Here is a 24,317-nt window from a genome sequence, read left to right as displayed (position 1 = left end):
TGTAATATCGCCACTTGGCACCGTCTTAGGTATAGGGCACCTCTGTACAGAGTAAAAAACATATGTTAGCATGGGAGGGGGGTTTACAAAGTCCAGAATGATAAGAGAAAGTGACTGTAAAGTACTGACGTTCCAGTCCCTCTCCAACATGTGATCATGTGCCTCTACATGACAGTCTCCATCCGGGACTAGGTCTATCGCTGAGTCACTTTGGTCGGAGTCACCGGAATACAGAGTACTGGGTTAATGGTAAGATTCATGACAGTGTAGATGAGCAGAGAGATCTCAGTGTCCAGGTACACAGATCCTTGAAAGTTGCCACCCAGGCTGACAGGGTTGTTAAGAAGGCACACGGTGTGTCAGCTTTTATTGGTAGAGGGATCGAGTTCTGGAACCATGAGGTCATGCTGCAGCTGTACAAAACTCTGGTGAGGCCGCACTTGGAGTATTGTGTACAGTTCTGGTCACCACATTATAAGAAGGATGTGGAAGCTTTGGAAAGGGTTCAGAGGAGATTTACTCGGATGTTGCCTGGTCTGGAGGGAAGGTCTTACGAGGAAAGGCTGAGGAACTTGAGGCTGTTTTCATTAGAGAGAAGAAGGTTGAGAGGTGACTTAATAGAGACATATAAGATAATCAGAGGGTTAGATAGGGTGGACAGGGAGAGCCTTTTTCCAAGAATGGTGACGGTGAGCACGAGGGGACATAGCTTTAAATTGAGGGGTGATAGATATAGGACAGATGTCAGAGGGAGTTTCTTTACTCAGAGAGTAATAGGGGCATGGAATGCCCTGCCTGTAACAGTAGTAGACTCACCAATTTAAGGGCATTTAAATGGTCATAGGATAAACATATGGACGTACATGGAATAGTGTAGGTGGGATGGCTTCAGATTAGTATGACAGGTCGGCGCAACATCGAGGGCCGAAGGGCCTGTACTGCGCTGTAATGTTCTATGTTCTACGTTCAATGTTCTATAACCCGGTGATGTCTGTGTTAAATCCCTCGCTAACCCGGTGATGGTCTGTGTTAAATCCCTCCCTAACCCGGTGATGTCTGTGTTAAATCCCTCGCTAACCCGGTGATGGTCTGTGTTAAATCCCTCTCTAACCCAGTGATGGTCTGTGTTAAATCCCTCTCTAACCCGGTGATGTCTGTGTTAAATCCCTCTCTAACCCGGTGATGGTCTGTGTTAAATCCCTCGCTAACCCGGTGATGTCTGTTAAATCCCTCGCTAACCCGGTGATGGTCTGTGTTAAATCCCTCCCTAACCCGGTGATGTCTGTGTTAAATCCCTCTCTAACCCGGTGATGGTCTGTGGGAAATCCCTCGCTAACCCGGTGATGTCTGTGTTAAATCCCTCTCTAACCCGGTGATGTCTGTGTTAAATCCCTCTCTAACCCGGTGATGGTCTGTGTTAAATCCCTCTCTAACCCGGTGATGTCTAAACCTTCCAATGGCTAATTTTCATATTCCATAAAAATATGTTCCCAACATTTACCTGCACTTGCAGCACTTCCACCTGGCCCCAGCCACCTGGCAATCCTCAATCGACTGTCAGTGTAATAGTTAGCACAGGCCGGATTATTCAGGGAATGTTGTCCAGATTCTGATGTAGGATACTGTACTTGTTGGGGGGTGGTGGGGGGGCGGGGGGGGGGGCGGGGTTGGGGCTGATTGGTTCTGGATAGTAGCTGGCTTGTCATTGGCAGCTGAAGGGACTTGCTGCCTGATGTGATTGGCCGGTCTATGGGCAGTATGGCTGATGTACCTGGTCTCACAGTAGCCCTGGAAACCATCCCCCACCCTTACTGATATGTGTGAGAGGCAGGATATCTCTGACTTGATGGCTGCCCTATTGTGGTGAACACCACACGGGTTGCTACTGCAATGTAACAGCATGGAGAAACTCAGACCCCCATTGTCAATGTTCCCTTTAGCAGCTGCTGGGGAACTCCGCATACATTGATCCAATTCTTGTTCCCAGATCTCGGAGATCCACACAACTGCAATGAGGAATGGCCAGGGCTGGTGCCTGTTGTTCAAATATTCAAGATCCCTTCTCCTTCCAGAACGTCTGGGGGGAGGTTGGCCACCTTCTAGAAGGACGAGTGACTGCTGTAGGCCGGTTTGTGTGATGATACAGAGAGAGTCAGCATGGTGACTAAGCTGCTCAATGGGTTGGATGCTCCCTATTTCACTGTCCATTTGCACAGAGTGAATGGCTTGGGGCCAATTTACAAGGTTCACGCTTACACTGACCCCTGTCACTGAACATGGTTGGGGTAGGAACACTGAACATGGTCAAGGAGGAGTTTGATCTAATTCTTCGGTCTGAATGGATTATGGGTATGGGAGGGAAAGTGGGACTGGAGGCTGAGCTATTGGGATGATCAGCCATGAAGCTATGGAATAGTGCAGCAGGCTCAAAGGGCTGAATGGCTCCTCCTGTTCCTAGTTTCTGTGTTTCTATAGTGTGTGGTACTACAGGAATCCCATGTGTCTGTTCAACAGTCAGAGAAACAAGCCGATTACTCAACCAGCAGCATCATTGGCTATTCTATTCCTAGTTTGAATTTCACAGCAGTGCGGAGCCCATTAAGGGAGTCGGTGAATGTTTCCATCCATACGGCAAATGTATTATCGGGCTGTCACACACAGGGTGGGGGAGGTTTGGAACTCTCTGCCATAAATGTCAGTGGGTGCTGGGTCTGGTGTTAAATTTAAATCTGAGGTTTAGTTTTGCTAAATAAAGGTATGAAGGGATATAGGCCAAAGGCAGGGAGACAGGAAGGCCACAGATCAGCCATGATCTCACTGTATGGTGGGACAGGCTGGAGGGGCTGAATGGCCTACTCCTGTTCCTTTGTTCCTCTGAGATAGTTGGGCCTATTTAAGTATTTATGTTAAAACTGAACTCAACTGCATGAGTTACTGAGTGATAATTGCAATGAAAACGGATTCCCCCAGTGATGGTGGGTCTAGACTCACAGGAGTTAGGCTGCAGCCCAAATATCTTAGGCTTCTTGGGTTGGTACTTTGGTGAATAAGCTCACCCTACTCTCTGTCTCTGTCTCTGTTCCTGTCCCAGTTCCTCACCCTATCCCTAGACCATACCATTACAATAAATGTGTACCTAGGGATTGACGATATGGAGTTCCTGATGACTGAAAGATAGGTCAGAAAGTGTGGTGTATAGAGGACACGAGGAGATATTGACAGTTCAGCAAGTGGACATAGGTTTGGAAGATGGAATACAATGTGGGAAAAGGAGAACCTGTCTGCGTTGGTGGGAGAATAGAAAAGCAGCATTTTATTTAAATGGAGAAAGATTGCAGGGGTTGTGCGGCACAGAGGGATCTGAGTGTCACAGTACGTTAGTCAGCAGCTGCAGCCAGTGAGGAGATACTGAACATTAAGGTCACTGGAAACTATAGGGTGTTGCTGAGACCACATCCACACAATGGTTTGGTCACCAAGGGTAGAAAGGAATATAATTTCATTCAAAGCATTTCAATGAAAGCTCACTCAGCTGATTGCTGCATTGAGGGAGGGCTGTTGCTGTGTGAGAAAAGGTTAGATTGGTTGGGCCTGTAACTGTTGGAGCTCAGGAAAACAAGAGGGCGATGTTATTGAAACAGACCAGATTCCAAGGAACCTGACAGGCTGGATGTATTTTTTTATAATTCATCCACAGGATGTGGGCCATTGCTGGCTATAAACCAGCGTTTATCGCCTGTCCCTCAGTGAGTCAACCACATTGCTGTTGAACTGGTAAGGCCATCATTGAGCAGATGGGGCTTTTCCCCAAAACAAAACAACAGTTTCTTGGTCATCATTAGATTCTAAATTCCAGATTTTTATTGAATTCACATTCCACCACCCCCCTTGCGGTGAAATTCAAACCCAGATCTCCAAACCATTCCCCGCAGTCTGTGGATTAATTGTACTGACCACAAAGCCATTGCCTCTCCCCAGAGCTGAGATGATGTTTCTCCTTAATAATGCCAGAGTTAGCTTCCTGCAGACATGTTTTGCTCAGAAATAGCAAAGTGCAGATTGAAATGCTATGCAGTACAATATGTTCCTGCCTGAAACATTCTGAAAAATAAACTGAACCTCCAGATACTGCACAGTTTAGGTAGTTCAGTCCTTTTCCAATACAGAACAACTTTGAAAAAAAAGTATTGAGTAGAAATGAAGACAACAAATGCAGGTGATCCCAGCAGGTTAGGTATGCCCTCTCTCTCCAGATACTGTCTAACCTGTTGTGATCCCCAGCATTGGTAGATTTCAGTACAGATACCAGCATCTGCAGTAATTTGTTCCTTTATGGTGTACATTCATAAATGCCTTTACCCGTAAGTAAAGCAAGTCCAACAATAAAGTTTAAACACTAGAATAAATGCAGTGTATAACTGAAAATAAATGTTATAAATATGGTGCTAAAAGTCCACCTTAAACTAATTTCACCGACCAGACTCCATCTAGTGGCAGAGCTGGTCAGTGCAGGTAGTTCTTCCTGCAGTAATGACTCCCAGCCACGAGGTGGAGCTCAGCCCTTCAGTGTAAGTTCAGAGATGGAGGCAGTGCAGAAAGGGGCAATTGGTAATGGGGTGGCACTGGGGAAGGTAAACTGGGAGTGAGGGCAGGACCAGGTTCTTTAGGAAGATCCCCGGGATAGACGAGTCCTCTTATGATCAAAGGCTAAACAGCTTGGGACTGTATTCAGGGGAATGTGAGGATTGCAGGTGCTGGAGTTCAGAGTCGAGAGTGTGTTGCTAGAAAAGCACAGTAGGTCAGGCAGCATCCGAGGAGCAGGAGAGTCAACGTTTCGGGCATAAGCCCTTCATCAGGAAAGCTTCCTGATGCTGCCTGACCTACTGTGCTTTTCCAGCAACACACTCTCGACTGGGACTACACTCCCTGGGGTTTCGAAGATCGAGAGGTGATCTCATGGAAACATCAGATCCTTAAGGGGTTTGACAGGGTCGACGCTGAGAGGAAGTTTCCCCTCATGGGACCAGAGGGCACAGATTCAGAGAAAAGGGGCACCAACTGAAGACCGAGGTGAGGAGGGATTTGTTCTCTCAGAGGGTTGAGGGTCTTTGGAACTCCTTACCACAGGGAGCTGTGAGGGCAGAGTCCACGTGGGTATTTAACGCTGAGATAGAGAGAGATTCTCGATCAGTCGGGGAATGAAGGATTATGGGAATGGACAGGACAGTGGACGTGAAGATTGACAGATCGGCCATGATCCTCTTGAATTACGGTGTAGAGTTGAGGGGCTGAATAGCCTACTCCTTTTCCTATTTCTGATGGTCTTAGTAACTGAGCAAAGGCCTGAGTATTGGACAGGCGGCCAGAGGGAAAACTTGAGAACAAGATGATTAGGGGGTTAGATAGGGTTGACAGTGAGAACCTTTTTCCATGTATGGAGTCAGCTATTACAAGGGGGCATAGCTTTAAATTAAGGGGGGGTAGATATAGGACTGATGTTAGGGGTAGCTTCTTCACTCAGCGAGTCGTAGGATCATGGAATGCCCTGCCAGTAGCAGTAGTGGACTCTCCCTCTTTATGGGTATTTAAGCGGGCATTGGATAGGTATATGGAGGATAGTGGGTTAGTGTAGGTTAGGTGGGCTTTGATCGGCGCAACATCGAGGGCCGAAGGGCCTGTACTGCGCTGTATTGTTCTATGTTCTATGTTCTATGTTCTAGACCGGTCACAACATTGCAATTAAAACATGACCCAAATGGCTTGTGACTGTTATGTTAAAGTGGAATAATAGAAACCGGGTCACTTTTAAACGGTCTATTTCATGGTCAGTCTTACTGAAACCAGCATTATATTCCAGATATACTCATTAAACTCACACAACACCAATTCCTGGGGGGGGTGGGGGTGGATTTATCCCCACTCTGAAAGTGTGTGAGTTAAGTATGGTGTCAATTGAATATTTACTGAGGAGTTAGATTAGGGTATATAAGAATCTAACATTTCTTGGATAATTATTTACTTAATTTCATCAGAACGCTTTAGTTGTTCTTTTAAATTCACTCGTTAGACAATGTCACTGACTGGGTCCAGTATTTATTCCCCGTCCCTAGTTGCCCCTTGAGAAGGTGGGGGTGAGCTGCCTTCTTGACCCGCTGCAGTCCATGTGCTGTGGGTAGACCCACAATGCCCTTAGGGAGGGAATTCCAGGATTCTGACCCAGTGACACTGAAGGAACGGTGATATATTTCCAAGTCAGGATGGTGAGGGGCTCGGAGGGGAACTCACAGGGGGTGGTGTTCCCATGTATCTGCTGCCCTTGTCCTTCTCGATGGAAGTGGTTGTGGATCTGGAAGGTGCTGTCTGTCCATCACAAGGGGGAGTTATTTTAAGGTGATTGGAGGAAGGTTTCGGGGAGATGTCAGAGGGAGGTTCTTTACACAGAGAGTGGTGAGTGTGTGGAATGCACTGCCAGTGATGGGAGTAGAGTCAGAGACATTAGGGACATGTAAGTGACTCTTGGATAGGCCCATGGACGATAGTACAATGAAGGGTTTGTGGGTTAGTTTGATCGTAGAGTAGGTTAATGGTTGGTACGTCATCATGTGACGAAGGGTCTGTACTGTACTATACTGTTGCTATATTCTATGTAAGGGTATTCAGGTATAATTTCCGCCCATATTTGCTGTTCTGAAATGCATCACCTCACATTTGTCTGGATTAAACTCCATCTGCCATTTTTCTGCCCATGCCTCCAATTGATCTATATCCTGCTGTATCCTCTGACAATCCTCCTCACAATCTGCAACTCCACCAATCTCTGTATCATCCTCAAAGGTTCACTCGGCACGTCTGGCTGAAGATTGCTGCGAGAGCTTCAGCCTTAACCTTTACCCCGATGTGCTGGGCTCCTCCATCATTGAGTGGGGGGAGATTCGTGGAGCCTCCTGCTCCAGGGAGCTGATTAATTGTCCACCACCGTTCACCACTGGATGTGGCAGGACTGCAGAGCTCAGTTTTGATCCATTGACTGTGGGATCACTTCGCTCTGTCTATTACTATCTCTGATCTGATTGGAGACTTTTGATGGATTCCAGATGGAAAGAGATTTGCCGAGCAGAATCCTTATATTCCTGGATAGTTCCTTCGGTGTCCGGTCTGATAGGGTCCCTGTGCACCACTCCCATCTACCCTGGAATAAAGACTGTCTGACAGGACAATTTGCTTGTTTAACGTTCTCTGCCATTTCCCCACTTTCTCAGTGAACGCTGCTCCTGTCTTTGCCTCAGAAACACCACAATGAACTTTAGCAAACTCTCCTTTTTATACAGAGACAGAAATTGCTGGAGAAACTCAGCAGGTCTGGCAGTACTTATGGGGAGAAATCAGAGTTAAGAATTCTTCTGATAACCAGGAAAAGGTGCTGATGACAGGTGGCTGGAGTTGGAAACGAGTGGAGCTTCTGCCCAGAGTGAGGGGAGAACAAATAGGCAGACAAAGAGATGGATGATGGCATGACAAGGAGAAAGAGAAGCTGATATTGGGGACCAGGAGCAGGTGGGAATGAGCTAGCTGGGCTGAAAGCATGACAGGGCCTGGGATACGAGGGTGGGGTAAAGGACATGCAAGGAGGTCATAGTCATACAACACAGAAACAGACCCCAGTCCATAACGACCATGTTCCCAAACTAAACTGGTTCCACCTGCCTGCATTTGGCCCATATCCCTCAAACTCTTTCCCGTTCATGGACTTATCCAAATGTCTTCCAAACCTTGGAGCTGTACCTGCATCCACCATTTCCTCTGACAGTTCATTTCTCACACAAACCATTCTCTAAAAGAAATGTTGCCTCTTATGCCTTTTTAAAATCTTCCTCCTCTCACCTTCAAAATATGTCCTTTAGTTTTGAACTCTCCTACCTTAGGGGAAAGACCTTTCCTATTCACCTTCCCTCTGCTCTTCATGATCTTATAAGCTTCTATAATCCTCCAGTGGTCCCCAGTGTCACAGACACCAGTCTCCAGCCAATTCGATTCACTCCCCGTGATATCAAGAAACAGCTGGAGACACTGGATACTGTAAAGGCTATGGGCCCTGACAACACTCCAGCAATAGGACTGAAGACTTGTGCTCCTGAACTTGCCTCTCCCCGAGCCAAGCTGTTCCAGTCCAGTTCCAACACTGGCATCTACCCGACAATGTGGAAAATTGCCCAGGTATGTCCTGTACAGAAAAAGCAGGACAAATCCAACCCGGCCAATTCCTGCCCCATCAGTCTCCTCTCGATCCTCAGTAAAGTGAGGGAAGGGGTCAGTAACAGAGTTATCAAGCAGCACCTGCTCAGCAATAACCTGCTCAGTGACGCCCAGTTTGGGTTCCCCAGGGTCACCCAGCTCCTGACCCCATTACAGCCTTGGGTCAAACATGGACAAAAGAGCTGAATTCCAGAGGGCAGGGGAGAGGGACAGTCCCTGACATCAAGGCTGCATTCGACTGAGTGTGGCATCACGGAGCCCTGGCTAAACTGGAATCAATGGGTATCAGGGGGCAAACTCTCCGCTGGTTAGAGTCATACCTGGCACAGAGGAAGATGGTTGTGGTTGTTGGAGGGTCAGTCATCTCAGCTCCAGGACATCTCTGCAGGAGTCCCTCAGGGGAGGGTCCTAGACCCAACCATCTTCAGCTGCTTCATCAATGACCTTCCCTCCATCAGAAGGTCAGAAGTGGGGATGGTCCCCGATGATTCCACAATGTTCAGCTCCATTCCCCACTCCTCAGATACTGGAGCAGTCCATGTTCAAATGCAACAAGATCTGGATAATATCCAGGTTTGGGCTGACAAGGGGCAAGTAACATTCACACCACACAAATACCAGACAATGACCATCAACAATAAGAGAATCTATCCACTGCCCCTTGACACTCAATGTTACCATCACTGAATCTCCCACTATCAACATCTTGGGGTTACCATGGACCAGAAACTCAACTGGATTCACCAAATAAACGCAGTGGCTACAAGAGCAGGTCAGAGACTGGGAATACTGCGGTGAGGAACTCCCCTCCTGACTCCCCAAAGCCTGTCCACCATCTACAAGGCCCAAGTCCAGAGTGTGATGGAATACTCCCCACTTGCCCTGGATGGGGGCAGCTGCAGCAACACTCAAGGAGTTCGAAGGGGGCAGGGCTGGTAGATAAGGGAGTGAAAAAGGCCCATGCCATGCCTCCCTTCATTGGAAAGGGCATGGGAAGGGGAAAGACAGGTTATGCTGCAGCTTCACAGAACTATAGTTAGACCACACTGGGAATATTGTGTACTGCTCTGGTCACCACACACTACCAGAAGGATGTAGATGCTTTGGAGAATGTGCAGGAAAGGTTTACCAGGATGTTGCCTGGTCTGGGGGATTCTAGCCATGGAGAAAGGTTGGATAGACTGGGCTTGTTTTCACTGGAATACAGGAGGTTGAAGGGGTGACCTGATAGAGGTTTATAAGGTTGTGAAATGGCGTGGATAGAGTGGAAAGTGTGAGGTATTTTCCCAGGGTGGAGGGGTCACCTATTAGGGGACACAGGTTCAAGGTGTGAGGGATGAAGTTTAAAAGAGATGTGTGAGGGAGAATTTTTACACAGAGGGTGGTGAGTGCCTGGAACACTCTGCCAGAGGAGGGGTTGGAAACAGACACCACAGCAGCATTCAAGAAGGACCTGGACGGATACAGGAATAGGAAGGGAATAGAGGGATATGGATCCTGTAAAGGAAGACAGTTTTAGTAAGGAAGGGCAAAATGTGTCAGCATGGCTTAGAGGGCCGAAGGGCCTGTTCCTGTGCTGTATTGTTCTTTGCTATTTTGTTTAGTGAGTGATTGATGCTCACGCTGACCAATGGTGAGTGACCAATGAGAACACATCGATGGTTACATCGACTCTTGTCAGTCTTAATTCCCAGGCAGACTGAGTCTATTCTCTGATCTCTGAGCTGGGAACCTTTCTCCCTGATGTCCTGGCTGTTTTCTGAGCTGATAATCCACCCTATTCCACTGCACCCTCCTAATGACTCCTGTGGTTGAAGATGGCAGGTCAGCCCCACCTCCTACAGGGCAGTTAGGGACAGGCAATTAATACTGGCCTAGCCGCAGCCAGGAATGGGTTTTACCCAGTTCCTGAAATATGGAGCCCGGAGCAGCAGGAGAGCTCTGATTGGTCACTCATAGATCATCAATGAGACAAAACCTTGTTGAAGGACCAATGAGCAAAAGGGCTCTGTCTATATTTTCAAAATATATAAATACCCTGAAATATTTATTGCATGACCAGTCACTTTTATAACCATGTAATATTGATGGCAATTAATTTCTTGTGAAAACTTCACATGCTCCTTTAATGATTTGAAATATTATCAATTTTAATTTGCTTATGGGATGTGGTGTTACTGACTGGGCCCAGTATTTATTCCTCGTCCCTAGTTGCCCCTTGAGAAGGTGGGGGTGAGCTGCCTTCTTGAACCGCTGCAGTCCATGTGCTGTGGGTAGACCCACAATGCCCTTAGGGAGGGAATTCCAGGATTCTGACCCAGTGACACTGAAGGAACGGTGAGATATTTCCAAGTCAGGATGGTGAGGGGCTTGGAGGGGAACTTGCAGGGGGTGGTGTTCCCATGGATCTGCTGCTCTTGTCCTTCTCGATGGAAGTGGTTGTGTGTTTGGAAGGTGCTGCCTGAGGATCTTTGGTGAGTTTCTGCAGGGCATCTTGTAGATGGTACACACTGCTGTTACTGAGTGTGGGTGGGGGAGGGAGGGGGTGTTTGTGGGTGTGGGGCCAATCATTTTCAGCTTGTCCTTCTGTCTCTGTCTCTGTCCCATTCTGCTTACCCCTACACCCTGATTCCTACAGTCAGCTACTGGCTTAGTTTTTCCTTGAATCCTGTACCTTTTACAACAGCACCTCCCCACCCCACCATGTTGTTTCAAACCTTGTCCACAGTCCTAGTTATAGAATTGGCTGGGACACTGGTCTCAGGCCAGTTTAAGTAGAGTCCATTTTAATGAACATCTCCTTGTTCCTGAGTACTGACCCTCCCTAACCCCACTCCTCGAGTGATAGGTTCATCGCGCTAATCTGCTGGACCCGATGCCCAGGGAACGCCTCAGCAATAAGGTGCAATAAGAACCTTCCTTATTCTGTGCTTACATTTGGATCCTGAGCTGCTCAAACTCTCTCTTTGTGGAACATAGTTCCCATTGTATTGTGGTCACTGGATCCTGTATGGATCCTCCCTGTCCAGATTTGGGGGGGGGGGGGGGGGGGGGGGGGGTTGAAGGGGGGAGGGTGTGGGATGTCCTGAAGCCAGGCACCAGACAGATGACACAGCTAACAGAATGCCCCCATATTACAACAACAACTACACCTCAAGATGTATGTCATTGGCTGTAACACATATTAGAATTGCCTGAGGCAGTGAGAGGTGCTAAAGCAATGCAGGTAAATTCTTTGATGTACTCCCTCTCTCTCAACATGTCTGTAATAATTAGGCTTCTTCACCACAGTGTTCAGGACAATGAGAGGTGGCCTTATAGAAACATACAAGGTTCTGAGGCGCCTTGAGATGGGAGGTGGGGGAGGGGGGGAGCGTGAAGAGGCTGTTTCCCCATGTGGGGGAAGTCTAGCACAAGAGGGGCATCATCTCAGAGTGAGGGGTCACCCATTGAAGACAGAGATGGGGAGGGATTCCTTCTCTCACAGGTGAGTGAATCTGTGGAATCCCACAGAGAGCTGTCGAGGCTGGGTCACTGAGGATATTCAAGGCTGAGAGAGACGGATATTTAATCAGGAAGGGAATGGCGGGTTGGGGGAAAGGCAGGAAAGTGGGGTTGAGGATGATCAGATCAGCCATGACCTCAGTGTTTGATAGTGTGTACCATGATGGGCTGAATGGCCTACTTCTCCTACATTGTATGATGTAAATGATCTCTCTATCTTTCTTTCTCCGTGTGTAAGGTGGAGAGAGGCAGGAGGAGCACCTGAGTCCTGAGCTGATTGACAATCACCTGAATTACCCAAACACCAGTGTGATGGGTCGGAAGCCAGTGAGAGTGGGATCAAAGACGACAGCAGTAATCCGGGAACGTAACAACGCCCAGTGGCGCTCGATGGATCGAGGGAACAAAGGCAGTGAGGAGCCCCAGAGAGCCTGGCCCCAGCTGGTAAACCATTCCCAACTCCCCCTTTCCCAAGAGAATCTCAGCTGCTGCTTGCTGACAGTGTTCACTCATTCTCATATAGCTCACTGAGATGGAGCTTGGAGCATTGCTCCGACTGCACTCACCCCCCCCTTGGACTATCCAGCAGGGCTACTATCCAACAGCACACTCCTCACTGGAATCGGACACAGCTCCATCACAAATCCCACTGTCTCCCTAACCCCATCCATAGATATGTTCACCCCTCTCTCTCTCTCTCCCTCCTATTGTCCCACATTCGACCCAGTCTCCACCATCTTACATTCAAACACCTTGACATTTTCTTAATCTCTCAGACCCTCAACCCCTTCCCATTCCATCTCTGTCCCACTCTGCTATTCCTTCCTTCTTTATTCCTCTCTCTCACTATCACTCTCTCTGTCTCTCTCTCACTTTCCCTCTCTCTCTTTCTCCCTGACATAGAAAATAGTAGCAAGTTTTGGGCCATTCAGCCCATTGAGCCTGCTCCACTATTCAGTACGATCTAACCCCATCCCTTTTTCCTGCCTCTTCCCCATCTCCTTCAATTCTTTTATCCCTGAGAACTCTAAGTCCTTCTTGAAAATGTTCAATATTTTGGCTTTCTGTGGTAGAGAATTCAACTCTCTCTCTCTCTCTCGTTCTTTCTGTTTCTCTCTGTTACTCTCTCTCGTTCTCTCTGTCTCTCTCTCTCTCGTTCTCTCTGTTTCTCTCTGTTTCTCTCTCTCGTTCTCTCTGTCTCTCTCTCTCTCTCGTTCTCTCTGTTTCTCTCTGTTACTCTCTCTCGTTCTCTCTGTCTCTCTCTCTCTCTCGTTCTCTCTGTTTCTCTCTCTCGTTCTCTCTGTCTCTCTCTCTCTCTCTCTCTCTTGTTCTCTCTGTCTCTCTCTCGTTCAAAAATAAAATCTTGAGGGCTGTGCTGGGTGGTCATTTATAAATTCTCTTCAATCTCTCTGATTAGCCTCCATCCACCCATTGGCACTTTTTCCATGGAAATCCCTTATATTTTTGAACACTTGGTTAAATGACTTTGTTAGCCATCTCACCCTGAAGGAGAGCAATCCCAGGGTCTCCAGTCTCTCCACACACTCTGACCTCCCTCGTCCCAGATCCCATTCGAGTGAATCTCCTCCACACCCTCCCCAAGACCCTGACATCCCTCTGATCGTGTGAACCTCAGAATTGGACAGAAACGTCCTGTTGGAGCCTGGATGGTGAGGAAGGAAAAGTTTGGGTTCTGAAATGCAGTTCATTCATTTCAAACTAATCATTTTTTATTCACTCCTCAGAAATGGGAGTCACCAGTTGGGCCCAGCATGCATTCCCCGTCCCTAGTTGCCCCTTGAGAAGGTGGGGGTGAGCTGCCTTCTTGAACCGCTGCAGTCCATGTGCTGTAGGTTGACCCACAATGTCCCTTAGGGAGGGAATTCCAGCGCATGTTTGATGGGGACAATGTCGAGGGATCCTCCTCCATGCCTGACATTGCCGTAACCCTTGACCTTTTACCCCTGTGCACAGACGACTTGCCAAGTGGAGTTGGACCAGGTCTTGGAGAGGATTTCATCCCTGAGGCTTCCTGATGAACGGGGACCATTGGAGCATCTCTACTCACTGCACATCCCGAACTGTGACTGGCGTGGCCTTTATAACCTCAAACAGGTAACTCTGGCTGTATCTAACCCCGTGCTGTCCCTGTCCTGGGAGGGTGTGATGGGGACAGTGTAGAGTGAGCTTTACTCTGTATCTAACCCCGTGCTGTCCCTGTCCTGGGGGTGTCTGATGGAGACAGTGTAGAGTGAGCTTTACTCTGTATCTAACCCCGTGCTGTCCCTGTCCTGGGAGTGTTTGATGGGGGGACAGTGTAGAGGGAGCTTTACTCTGTATCTAACCCCGTGCTGTCCCTGTCCTGGGGGTGTCTGATGGAGACAGTGTAGAGTGAGCTTTACTCTGTATCTAACCCCGTGCTGTCCCTGTCCTGGGAGTGTTTGATGGGGGGACAGTGTAGAGGGAGCTTTACTCTGTATGTAACCCCGTGCTGTCCCTGTCCTGGGAGTGTTTGATGGGGACAGTGTAGAGGGAGCTTTACTCTGTATCTAACCCCGTGATGTCCCTGTCCTGGGGGTGTCTGATGGAGACAGTGTAGAGTAAGCTTTACTCTGTATGTAACCCCGTGCTGTCCCTGTCCTGGGAGTATTTGATGGGGGGACAGTGTAGAGGCAGCTTTACTCTGTATCTAACCCCGTGCTGTCCCTGTCCTGGGAGTGTTTGATGGGGGGACAGTGTAGAGGGAGCTTTACTCTGTATGTAACCCCGTGCTGTCCCTGTCCTGGGAGTGTTTGATGGGGACAGTGTAGAGGAAGCTTTACTCTGTATCTAACCCCGTGCTGTCCCTGTCCTGGGAGTGTTTGATGGGGACAGTGTAGAGGGAGCTTTACTCTGTATCTAACCCCGTGCTGTCTCTGTCCTGGGGGTGTCTGATGGAGACAGTGTAGAGGGAGCTTTACTCTGTATCTAACCCTGTGCTGTCCCTGTCCTGGGAGTGTTTGATGGGGCCGGGTAGAGAGAGCTTTACTCTGTATCTAACCCCGTGTTGTCCCTGTCCTGGGAGTGTTTGATGGGGGACAGTGTAGAGGGAGCTTTACTCTGTATCTAACCCCGTGCTGTCACTGTCCTGGGAGTGTTTGATGGGGGACAGTGTAGAGAGAGCTTTACTCTGTTTCTAACCCTGTGCTGTCACTATCCTGGGAATATTTGATGGGGGACAGAGTAGAGGGATCTTTACTCTGTATCTAACCCCGTGCTGTTGCTGTCTTGGGAGTTTTTGATGGGGGACAGTGTGTAGAGGGAGCTTTACTCTGCATCCAACCCCGTGCTGTTCCTGTCCTGGGAGTGTTTGATGGGGGACACTGTAGAGCGAGCTTTACTCTTTATCTAACCCTGTACTGTCCTTGTCCTGGGAGTGTTTGATGGGGACTGTGTAGAGGGAGCTTTACTCTGTATCTAACCCCGTGCTGTCCCTCTCCTGGGAGTGTTTGATGGCGGACAGTGTAGAGGGAGCTTTACTCTGTATCTAACCCGTGTTGTCCCTGTCCTGGGAGTGTTTGATGTGAGACAGTGTAGAGGGAGCTTTACTCTGTATCTAACCCTGTGCTGTCCCTGTCCTGGGCTGGTTTGAAGGGGGACAGTGTGTAGAGGGAGTTTTACTCTACTATCCTAACTGGGAGGTTTGCTCATGCTGTTGTGCAGGTTTGACATTAATTTGGCAGAGAGTGTGGGAACAGAGTAGATGTCAATTTGGGAGGAAGATCCACTCAGAAATAGAAGGAATATTAGGACAGTCATAGACAGGATAATTCACGAGAGTCATACAACATGGAAACAGACCCTTCGGTCTAACCAGTCCGTGCTGAACATAATCCCAAACTAATCTAGTCCCACCTGCCTGCTCCTGGCCCATATCCCTCCAAACCTTTCCTATTTATGTATCTATCCAAATGTTCCCAAATCCATCCCCTTGTCAGGGAGTTCATTCCATCCCCTCTCTGTAAAGAACTTGTCTCTTTTGTCCTTTTTAAATCTCTCTCCTATCACTTTAAAAATGTTTCCCCTAGTCTGGAAGTTCCCCACCCTAGGGAAAAGACAACTACCATTAACTCTATCTATACCTCGCATTATTTTATAAACTTCTATTGAATCACCTCCAACACTCCAGTGAAAACATTCCCAGCTGATCCAGCCTTTCTTTATAACTCAAACCTTCCACCCCCGGCAACATCCTGGGAAATCTCTTCTGAATGCCCCCCAGCTTAACAATATCCTTCCTCTAACTTGGTGTCCAGAACCGGACACAGTATTCCAGAAGAGGCCTCACCAATGTCCTGTATCATCTCAACATGACGTCCGAACCCCTACACTCAAAGGGCTGAGCAATGAAGGTAAGCGTGCTAAATGCCTTCTTAACCACCCTGCAAAGAATTATATACCTACACCCCATCTTCTTCTGAAAGCTAAATTATATCTATTTTAATACAAGGAGTTGACTGGTGAGCACAGCAGGTCAGGCAGCATCTGAGGAGCAGGAGAATTGACATGTCAGGCAAAAGCCCTTCATCAGGAAAAGAACTTGCCTCTTTCCCGGTGAAAAGCTTTTGCCTGAAACGTCGATTCTCCTGCTCCTCAGATGCTGCCTGACCTGCTGTGCTTTTCCAGGACCACTCTAATCTAGACTCTGGTCTCCAGCATCTGCAGTCCTCACTTACTCCTGGCGAACTTAGAACATTGACCATATTGTTGTAATCACTGAGACATGGTTGAGTGAAGGACTGGACCGGCAGCTCAACATTCCCAGGATATAGACGTTTCATGGTGTGATGGGGGCAGGGGTGGGTTGATGGGAGCATTGCATTATTGGTAAAGGAAACAACCTCCACCGTAATGTGGGAAGAAGTCTCAGAAAGGTCTTCAAATGAAGCCATCTGGGTAGAGCTTAGAAATAAAAAAAATGGGTGACTATTTGCTGGGATAATACTACAGGCTTCCCAACTGTCAGAGGGCGACACAGGAGTAAATTTGATGGCAAATCAAAGCGAGGTGTGAGGGGCAGGGTGTAGTCACGGGGGATTTAAACCTCACTAACATTAACTGGGATGGCCTCAGTGTGAAAGGGTTAGACAGGTTGAAATGTTTGGAGTGCACCAAGGAGAGCTGTTTGTGCCAATCTGTAGATAACCCTACTAGAACTCGGGCAGTGCCAAACCTAATCTTTGGGAATGAAGCCAGTCAAATGCATTTTGGAAATAGTGACCATAACTGTAATTTCAAAGCCATCGTGGAAAGGGGTAAGGATTGTGCAGATGTTAAGTGTCTTTAGGTTTCGGAAAGGCGATTTGAACCGGGTCTGGCAACAGGGATGCCCTTAACACACAAATACATTTTTAAAAAAAGTATCCCAGGCTGCATTGGATGGTAAGGGGGGGAGATTGGTGGGCCCCTGGTGGAGATATTTAATACCTCGCTGGCCACAGGTGAAGTGCCAGATGACTGGAGGATAGCTAATGGGGTTCCTTTGTTCAAGACGGGCTGCAGGGAGAGGCCAGGTAATTACAGAGCAGATAGTCTAATGTCAGTGGGAGGGAAATTGTGGGAAAACATTCCGAAGGACAGGATTAATCAATACTTGGAAAGGCAGGGATTGATCAGGGATAGACAGCACCTGTCAGACTAATTTAGCGAGCGTTTTGACAAGGTGAGTAAATAAATTGATGAGGATAGTACAGTTGATGTGTTTCCATGGACTTCAGTAAGGTCCCACATGGGAGGCTGGTCCAAAACTAACAGCCAATGGGATCCAAGGCAAGTTGGTAAACTGGATCCCGAACTGGCTTCCAAACAGGAGGCAAAGGATAATAGTGGAGGGCTGTGTTTGTGAAAGGAAGCCTGGCACCAGCGGTGTATCACAGGGGCTGGGACTGGGGCTGGGACTGGGACTGGGGCTGGGACTGGGGCTGGGACTGGGACTGGGGCTGGGACTGGGGCTGGGGCTGGGACTGGGGCTGGGGCTGGGGCTGGGACTGGGGCTGGGGCTGGGACTGGGGCTGGGGCTGGGGCTGGGGCTGGGGCTGGGGGCTGGGGCTGGGACTGGGGCTGGGGCTGGGGTTGGGGCTGGGGCTGGGGCTGGGGCTGGGGCTGGGGCTGGGGCTGGGACTGGGGCTGGGGCTGGGGCTGGGGCTGGGACTGGGGCTGGGGCTGGGACTGGGGCTGGGGCTGGGGCTGGGGCTGGGGCTGGGGTTGGGGTTGGGGCTGGGGCTGGGACTGGGGCTGGGGCTGGGGCTGGGGCTGGGGCTGGGGCTGGGGTTGGGGTTGGGGTTGGGGCTGGGGCTGGGACTGGGGGTTGGGGCTGGGGCTGGGGTTGGGACTGGGGTTGGGGCTGGGGCTGGGGCTGGGACTGGGACTGGGGGCTGGGGCTGGGGCTGGGGGCTGGGGCTGGGGTTGGGGCTGGGGCTGGGGCTGGGGCTGGGGTTGGGGCTGGGACTGGGACTGGGGCTGGGACCCTTGCTGTTTGTTATGTACATTAACTACCTGGATGTGAATGTACGTGGTATAATTAATCTATTTTCAGATGACACAATAATCAGTGGTGGTATTGAGAGTGAGGAGGATGGCCTCAGGCTACAGTCTGATATTGATTAGCTGGTAAATTGGGCAGAACAATGGGCAGATGGAAATTAATGTTGGTAAGTGTGAGGAATAATGAGGGAAGAATATACACAATGAAGGGTCGGTCCTTCGGGAGCAATGAGGAACAAAGTGACCTTGGTGCGTACAAGTCTATAGATCCCTGAAGGTGTCAGCACAGGGAGACAGGGTGGGGAAGAAGGCAAAAGGGATGCTTGCCTTCATTATCCAGGGTGTACATTATAAGGCCAAGGAAGCCTTGTTACAAATTTCTAAAACATTGGTGAGACCACAGCTGGAGTACTGTGTGCAGTTCTGGTCCCCACGCTATCAGAAAGATGTGATTGAACAGGAGGGAGTGCAGAGGAGTTTCACCAGGATGTTGCCTGGGATGGAAAGTCTCAGTTACGATGAGAGACTGGATAGGCTGGGATTGTTTTCCTTGGAGCAAGTTAAAAATCACTCAACACCAGGTTATAGTCCAAGAGGTTTATTTGGAAGAACAGACTTTCAGAAGGAGCAGCATTCCAAAAGCTAGTGTTTCCAAATAAACCTGTTGGACTATAACCTGGTGTTGTGTAATTTTTAACTTTGTACATCCCAGTCCAACATCGGTGTCTCCAAATCATTCCTTGAAGCAGAGGAGGCTGAGTGGGGTCTAAATGAGGTGGACAGGTCGTTCTGCTATAACCTGCATTTTGTTAATTCACATTTACTGTAAGACAATTGACGAGTTGGGGATACTGTTCAGTGCAAACTTTTAAAATTTGTGTTGGCTGTAATGTGATTACATTGCCAACACTTTAAATGCTGTTTCTAAAGCGTGATGTTTCTATAACACCATGTTGCACAAGAACACAACCATTGCGTTATGGAAGAACTGACTGTACAAAATTCTGAGAGGCAGAGAGGGGGTAGATTGTGAGAATCTGGTCCCCATGGTAGATGTGGCTAAGTCCAGAGGGTGTAAGTTTAAGGTGAAGAGTGAGTGGTTTAGAGGGGATCTGAGGAAATACTTTCTCACCCAGAGGGTGGTAGAAGGTGCTGCCTGAGAGGGTGGTGGGGGCAGGGACTCTCCCAACATTGAAGACCCATCTGGATGAACTCTTAAAACACCAGGGCACTGTCAGCTGTGGACCAGGGGCAGGGAAATGGGATTGGTGTAGGTTGGTGTTTGTGGGTCGGCATTGACCCAGTGGGCTGAAGGGCCTGTTCTACACTGTGTGACTCTGTGGGTGTAGGAAGGAAGTTGTTAAACTCGAGAGGATGCGGAAAAGATTGACAAGGATGTTGCCAGGGTTGGAGTTATAGAGGGAGAGGCTGAATAGGCTGGGTGTGAGAGGGGGTAAGGGAGAGGCTGTAGGATGGAATGGGAGAGGGAGGGGAGGGGGTGATGTGGGTAAGGTCGGAGCTGTGGGGGTGGGGGAGGGAGTGGGGGAAGGGGAGTAGGTGTGGGAGGGGAGGGGAGGGGAGGGGGTGATGTGGGTAAGGTCGGAGCTGTGGGGGTGGGGGAGGGAGTGGGGGAAGGGGAGTAGGTGTGGGAGGGGAGGGGGAGGAGGGGGTGATGTGGGTGATGTTGGAGCTGTGGGGGTGGGGGAGGGAGTGGGGGAAGGGGAGTAGGTGTGGGAGGGGAGAGGAGGGGAGGGGGTGATGTGGGTAAGGTCGGAGCTGTGGGGGTGGGGGAGGGAGTGGGGGAAGGGGAGTAGGTGTGGGAGGGGAGGGGGAGGAGGGGGTGATGTGGGTGATGTTGGAGCTGTGGGGGTGGGGGAGGGAGTGGGGGAAGGGGAGTAGGTGTGGGAGGGGAGAGGAGGGGAGGGGGTGATGTGGGTAAGGTCGGAGCTGTGGGGGTGGGGGAGGGAGTGGGGGAAGGGGAGTAGGTGTGGGAGGGGAGGGGGAGGAGGGGGTGATGTGGGTGATGTTGGAGCTGTGGGGGTGGGGGAGGGAGTGGGGGAAGGGGAGTAGGTGTGGGAGGGGAGAGGAGGGGAGGGGGTGATGTGGGTAAGGTCGGAGCTGTGGGGGTGGGGGAGGGAGTGGGGGAAGGGGAGTAGGTGTGGGAGGGGAGGGGGAGGAGGGGGTGATGTGGGTGATGTTGGAGCTGTGGGGGTGGGGGAGGGAGTGGGGGAAGGGGAGTAGGTGTGGGAGGGGAGGGGAGGGGAGGGGGTGATGTTGGAGCTGTGGGGGTGGGGGAGGGAGTGGGGGAAGGGGAGTAGGTGTGGGAGGGGAGAGGAGGGGAGGGGGTGATGTTGGAGCTGTGGGGGTGGGGGAGGGAGTGGGGGAAGGGGAGTAGGTGTGGGAGGGGAGAGGAGGGGAGGGGGTGATGTGGGTGATGTTGGAGCTGTGGGGGTGGGGGAGGGAGTGGGGGAAGGGGAGTAGGTGTGGGAGAGGAGGGGAGGGGGTGACGTGGGTGGCGTCGGAGCTGTGGGGGTGGGGGAGGGAGTGGGGGAAGGGGAGTAGGTGTGGGGGGGGAGGGGGAGGAGGTGATGTGGGTGATGTTGGGGGTATGGGGGGTGGGAGTGGGTGGGGGGTTTGGGGAGGGGGTGGGGGAAGGGGAGTTGGTGTGGGGGAGAGACAGAGGAGGTGATGTGGGTGATGTTGGGGGTATTGGGAGGGGGTGGGAGTGGGGGAAGGGGAGTAGGTGTGGGGGGGAGACAGAGGATGTGATGTGGGTGATGTTGGGGGTATGGGGGGTGGGAGTGGGTGGGGGGTTTGGGGAGGGGGTGGGGGAAGGGGAGTAGGTGTGGGAGGGGAGAGGAGGGGAGGGGGTGATGTGGGTGATGTTGGAGCTGTGGGGGTGGGGGAGGGAGTGGGGGAAGGGGAGTTGGTGTGGGGGGGGAGACAGAGGAGGTGATGTGGGTGATGTTGGGGGTATTGGGAGGGGGTATGCTGTGTGAGTGTGGGGGGGGGAGTTTGGGGGGATGTGTCTCCCTCTGACTCATTCACTTTGTATGTTGTTTTTCCTCTGCAGTGTAAGACATCCCTGAATGGACAGCGAGGGGAGTGCTGGTGTGTGAACCCCCACACTGGGAAAGCCATTCCAGGGACCCCAAGAGTCCGGGGAGATCCGGAATGTCATCGGTGCTGTGCTCGTCTGGAACAGAACACTGACCCACAACCTCAAGCCGCTGCCTAAATACTGTGGGACGGGAGGGAGGGGGAGGAGGGAAGGGGACCGTGGAGAAGGGGACACATGGGGAAGGGATTTATAGAGGGGTCCATGTGATGAATGGGTGGGTATTGAGAGGGGGAGGGATATCGGGAACAGATGAAATGACTAAACGGGATTTACTCTTTGATGGAACTTGATGAAGTGGGGATTAGATGATCAGTTGGTGAGTAAATAAGAAGACCACCTCCCAATGTCCTCATCAGCGGCTCCTTCCTTCACACAACACATCACTGCCTTTATATTAATGCTGTATCTATCCAGCTCGCCTCAGTCACAGCCACCATACTGACACCTGTCTGTACACAGGGGAGGGTGAGGTGTATACACGGGGACAGTGGAGAATATACACGGGGGAGGGGTGTGTCTTCATGGTGGGGGTGGAGTGTGTACACTGGGGTGTGTATGCCGTGGGAGCGGAGTTTTTACCTCGGGCGGGGGGGTGGTGCGGCGTGGAGTGTGTACATGGAGGGGGGCGGTGTATGTATGTAGTGAGGGGTGGAGTGTATATGTGGTGCACAGATTGTAACGAGGTCAGCCAATTGAATCTCATAGAATGTGAGCTTCCTGATTGGACCAGGTTAACAGCCTCAATCAGGGAGCCCTGGCTGACAGATATAAACAGGAAGGTCAGAGGTTCAGTTCACTCTGAGAGCTGGCCCTGAGGGAGCTGGATCAGTGTCAGGGATTCTCCACGTGTAAATAAAGGGGGACTTTGTGTCAGGATACTGGCCTCTGTGGAGTTATTTCATTGGCAGTGAGAGAAAAGCACACTCCTGAGGAAATTACAGCCATTGTCATTGAGTTGGGGTAAGCATTTCCAGCATCATGTCATTATTTGGGAAGCTGGACTCGTTTGGTCCTGCTATTGAATACTGGGCCCAGAGTGTGGAAAGAATGCATTATTTTGTCTAAGCAAATGACACTGGAGCAGATCGAAAGCAAACAGTATTTCTGCTGACAGCTTTTTCAGTCATTAGGAGCTGAACTTTCCCTGAAGCACCAGATACTAAAACTCCTAAGAGTTGCCAGATTTAGTTGAGGAATGTTATGATCTGAAATCTCCTCTAATTCAGAGACACTATCGGTTTTACTCGAGAGTTGGGGTTTTTGATGATGTTAGGATGATTGACAGAGGTGTGTGACTTTGGTTTAACCCTGAATGAGATACTGAGCAATCGTTTGGTCTGTGGAATTAGTGATGTAACTTCACAAAAGCACCTACTAGCAAAAGTCCAACTGGACTTGAAGCAGGAACTACAGCTGGCTTTATCATTTCTAAATGGGGAGAAAATTCAGAAATCTGAAGTGCAAAGTGTCTGGGGAGTCCTTCTGTTAAGGTTAACTTGGAGGTTGACTGGGTAGTTAGGAAGGCAAACACAGTGTTGGTATTTATTTCAAGAGGACTAGAACATATAGGCAGGGATGTACTTCGGAGGCTTTATAAGGCTCTGGTCAGATGTTTGGAGTATTGTGCACAGTTTTGGGCCCCATATCTCAGGAAGATGTACTGCCCTTGGAGCGGGTCCAGAGGACGTTCATAAGAATGGTCCCAGCACGGTGGCACAGTGGTTAGCACTGCTGCCCCCCAGTGCCGGGACCCGGGTTCGATTCCTGCCTCAGGCGACTGTCAGTGTGGAGTTTGCACATTCTCCCCGGGTCTGCGTGGGTTTCCTCCGGGTGCTCCGGTTTCCTCCCACAGTCCAAAAATGTGCAGGTTAGGTGAATTGGCCATGCTAAATTGCCTGTAGTGTTAGGTGAAGGGGTAAATGTATGGGTAGGTTGTGCTTCAGTAGGTTGGTGTGGACTTGTTGGGCCGAAGGGCCTATTTCCACACTGTAAGTAATCTAATCTAATCTAAAGGTTTAACATATCAGGAATGTTTGAGGACACTTTAGAAGGATAGAACATAGAACAATACAGCGCAGAACAGGCCCTTCGGCCCTCGATATTGTGCCGACCTGTGAGCTAATCCAAGCCCATCCCCCTACACTATCCCATCATCATCCATGTGCTTATCCAAGGATTGTTTAAATCTCCCTAATGTGGCTGAGTTAACTACATTGGGAGGTAGGACATTCCACGTCCTTACCACTCTCTGAGTAAAGAACCTGCCTTTGACATCTGCCTTAAATCTATCACCTCTCAACTTGCAGCTATGTCTCCTTGTACAAGCTGACGTCATCATCCCCGGAAAGACTCTCACTGTCCACCCTACCTAATTCTCTGATCATTTTGTATGTCTCTATCAAATCCCCCCTTAGCCGCCTTCTCTCCAATGAGAACAGACCCTAGTCCCTCAGCCTTTCCTCATAAGACCTTCCCTCCAGACCAGGCAACACCCTGGTAAATCTCCTCTGCACTTTTCCAATGCTTCCACATCCTTCCCGAAATATGGTGACCAGAACTGTACACAATATTCCAAGTGTGGCCGCACTAACATTTTGTATAGTTGCCGCGTTACAATACTGCTCTGGAACTCAATCCCTCTCCCAATGAGACCTAACACACTGTATACCTTCTTAACAGCACTATCCACCTGGGTGACAACTTTCAGAGATCTATGTACATAGACTCCAAGATCCCTCTGCACATCCACACTACAGAGAATCTTTCCACTGACCCAGTACTCTGCCTTCCTGTTATTCTTCCCAAAGTGCATCACCTCATATTTAGCTGCATTGAACTCCATTTGCCACCTCTCAGCCCAATTCTGCAGTTTATCCAAGTCCCCCTGCAACCTGTAACATTCTTCCAAACTGTCCAC

At 49.9% G+C, this 24,317-nt stretch overlaps 1 protein-coding gene across 1 annotated transcript in view; it reads left to right on the top strand.

Annotated features, from left to right (window-relative positions):
• Positions 1 to 22,276, top strand: part of igfbp2a (insulin-like growth factor binding protein 2a) — a 239,665-nt gene extending 217,389 nt beyond the window's left edge. The window contains exons 2-4 of the mRNA XM_072580051.1: positions 11,996 to 12,201; positions 13,732 to 13,872; positions 21,353 to 22,276. Of these exons, the coding sequence (XP_072436152.1) occupies positions 11,996 to 12,201; positions 13,732 to 13,872; positions 21,353 to 21,517 (512 nt within the window). The 3' untranslated portion in view covers positions 21,518 to 22,276. The remainder of the gene's footprint in view (positions 1 to 11,995; positions 12,202 to 13,731; positions 13,873 to 21,352) is intronic.
• Positions 22,277 to 24,317: the final 2,041 nt, after the last annotated feature.

Source organism: Chiloscyllium punctatum, chromosome 10, assembly GCF_047496795.1.
Source record: "Chiloscyllium punctatum isolate Juve2018m chromosome 10, sChiPun1.3, whole genome shotgun sequence".
In the NCBI taxonomy this organism is placed as follows: domain Eukaryota; kingdom Metazoa; phylum Chordata; class Chondrichthyes; order Orectolobiformes; family Hemiscylliidae; genus Chiloscyllium; species Chiloscyllium punctatum.
This window is presented reverse-complemented; position numbering and strand designations above follow the sequence as displayed.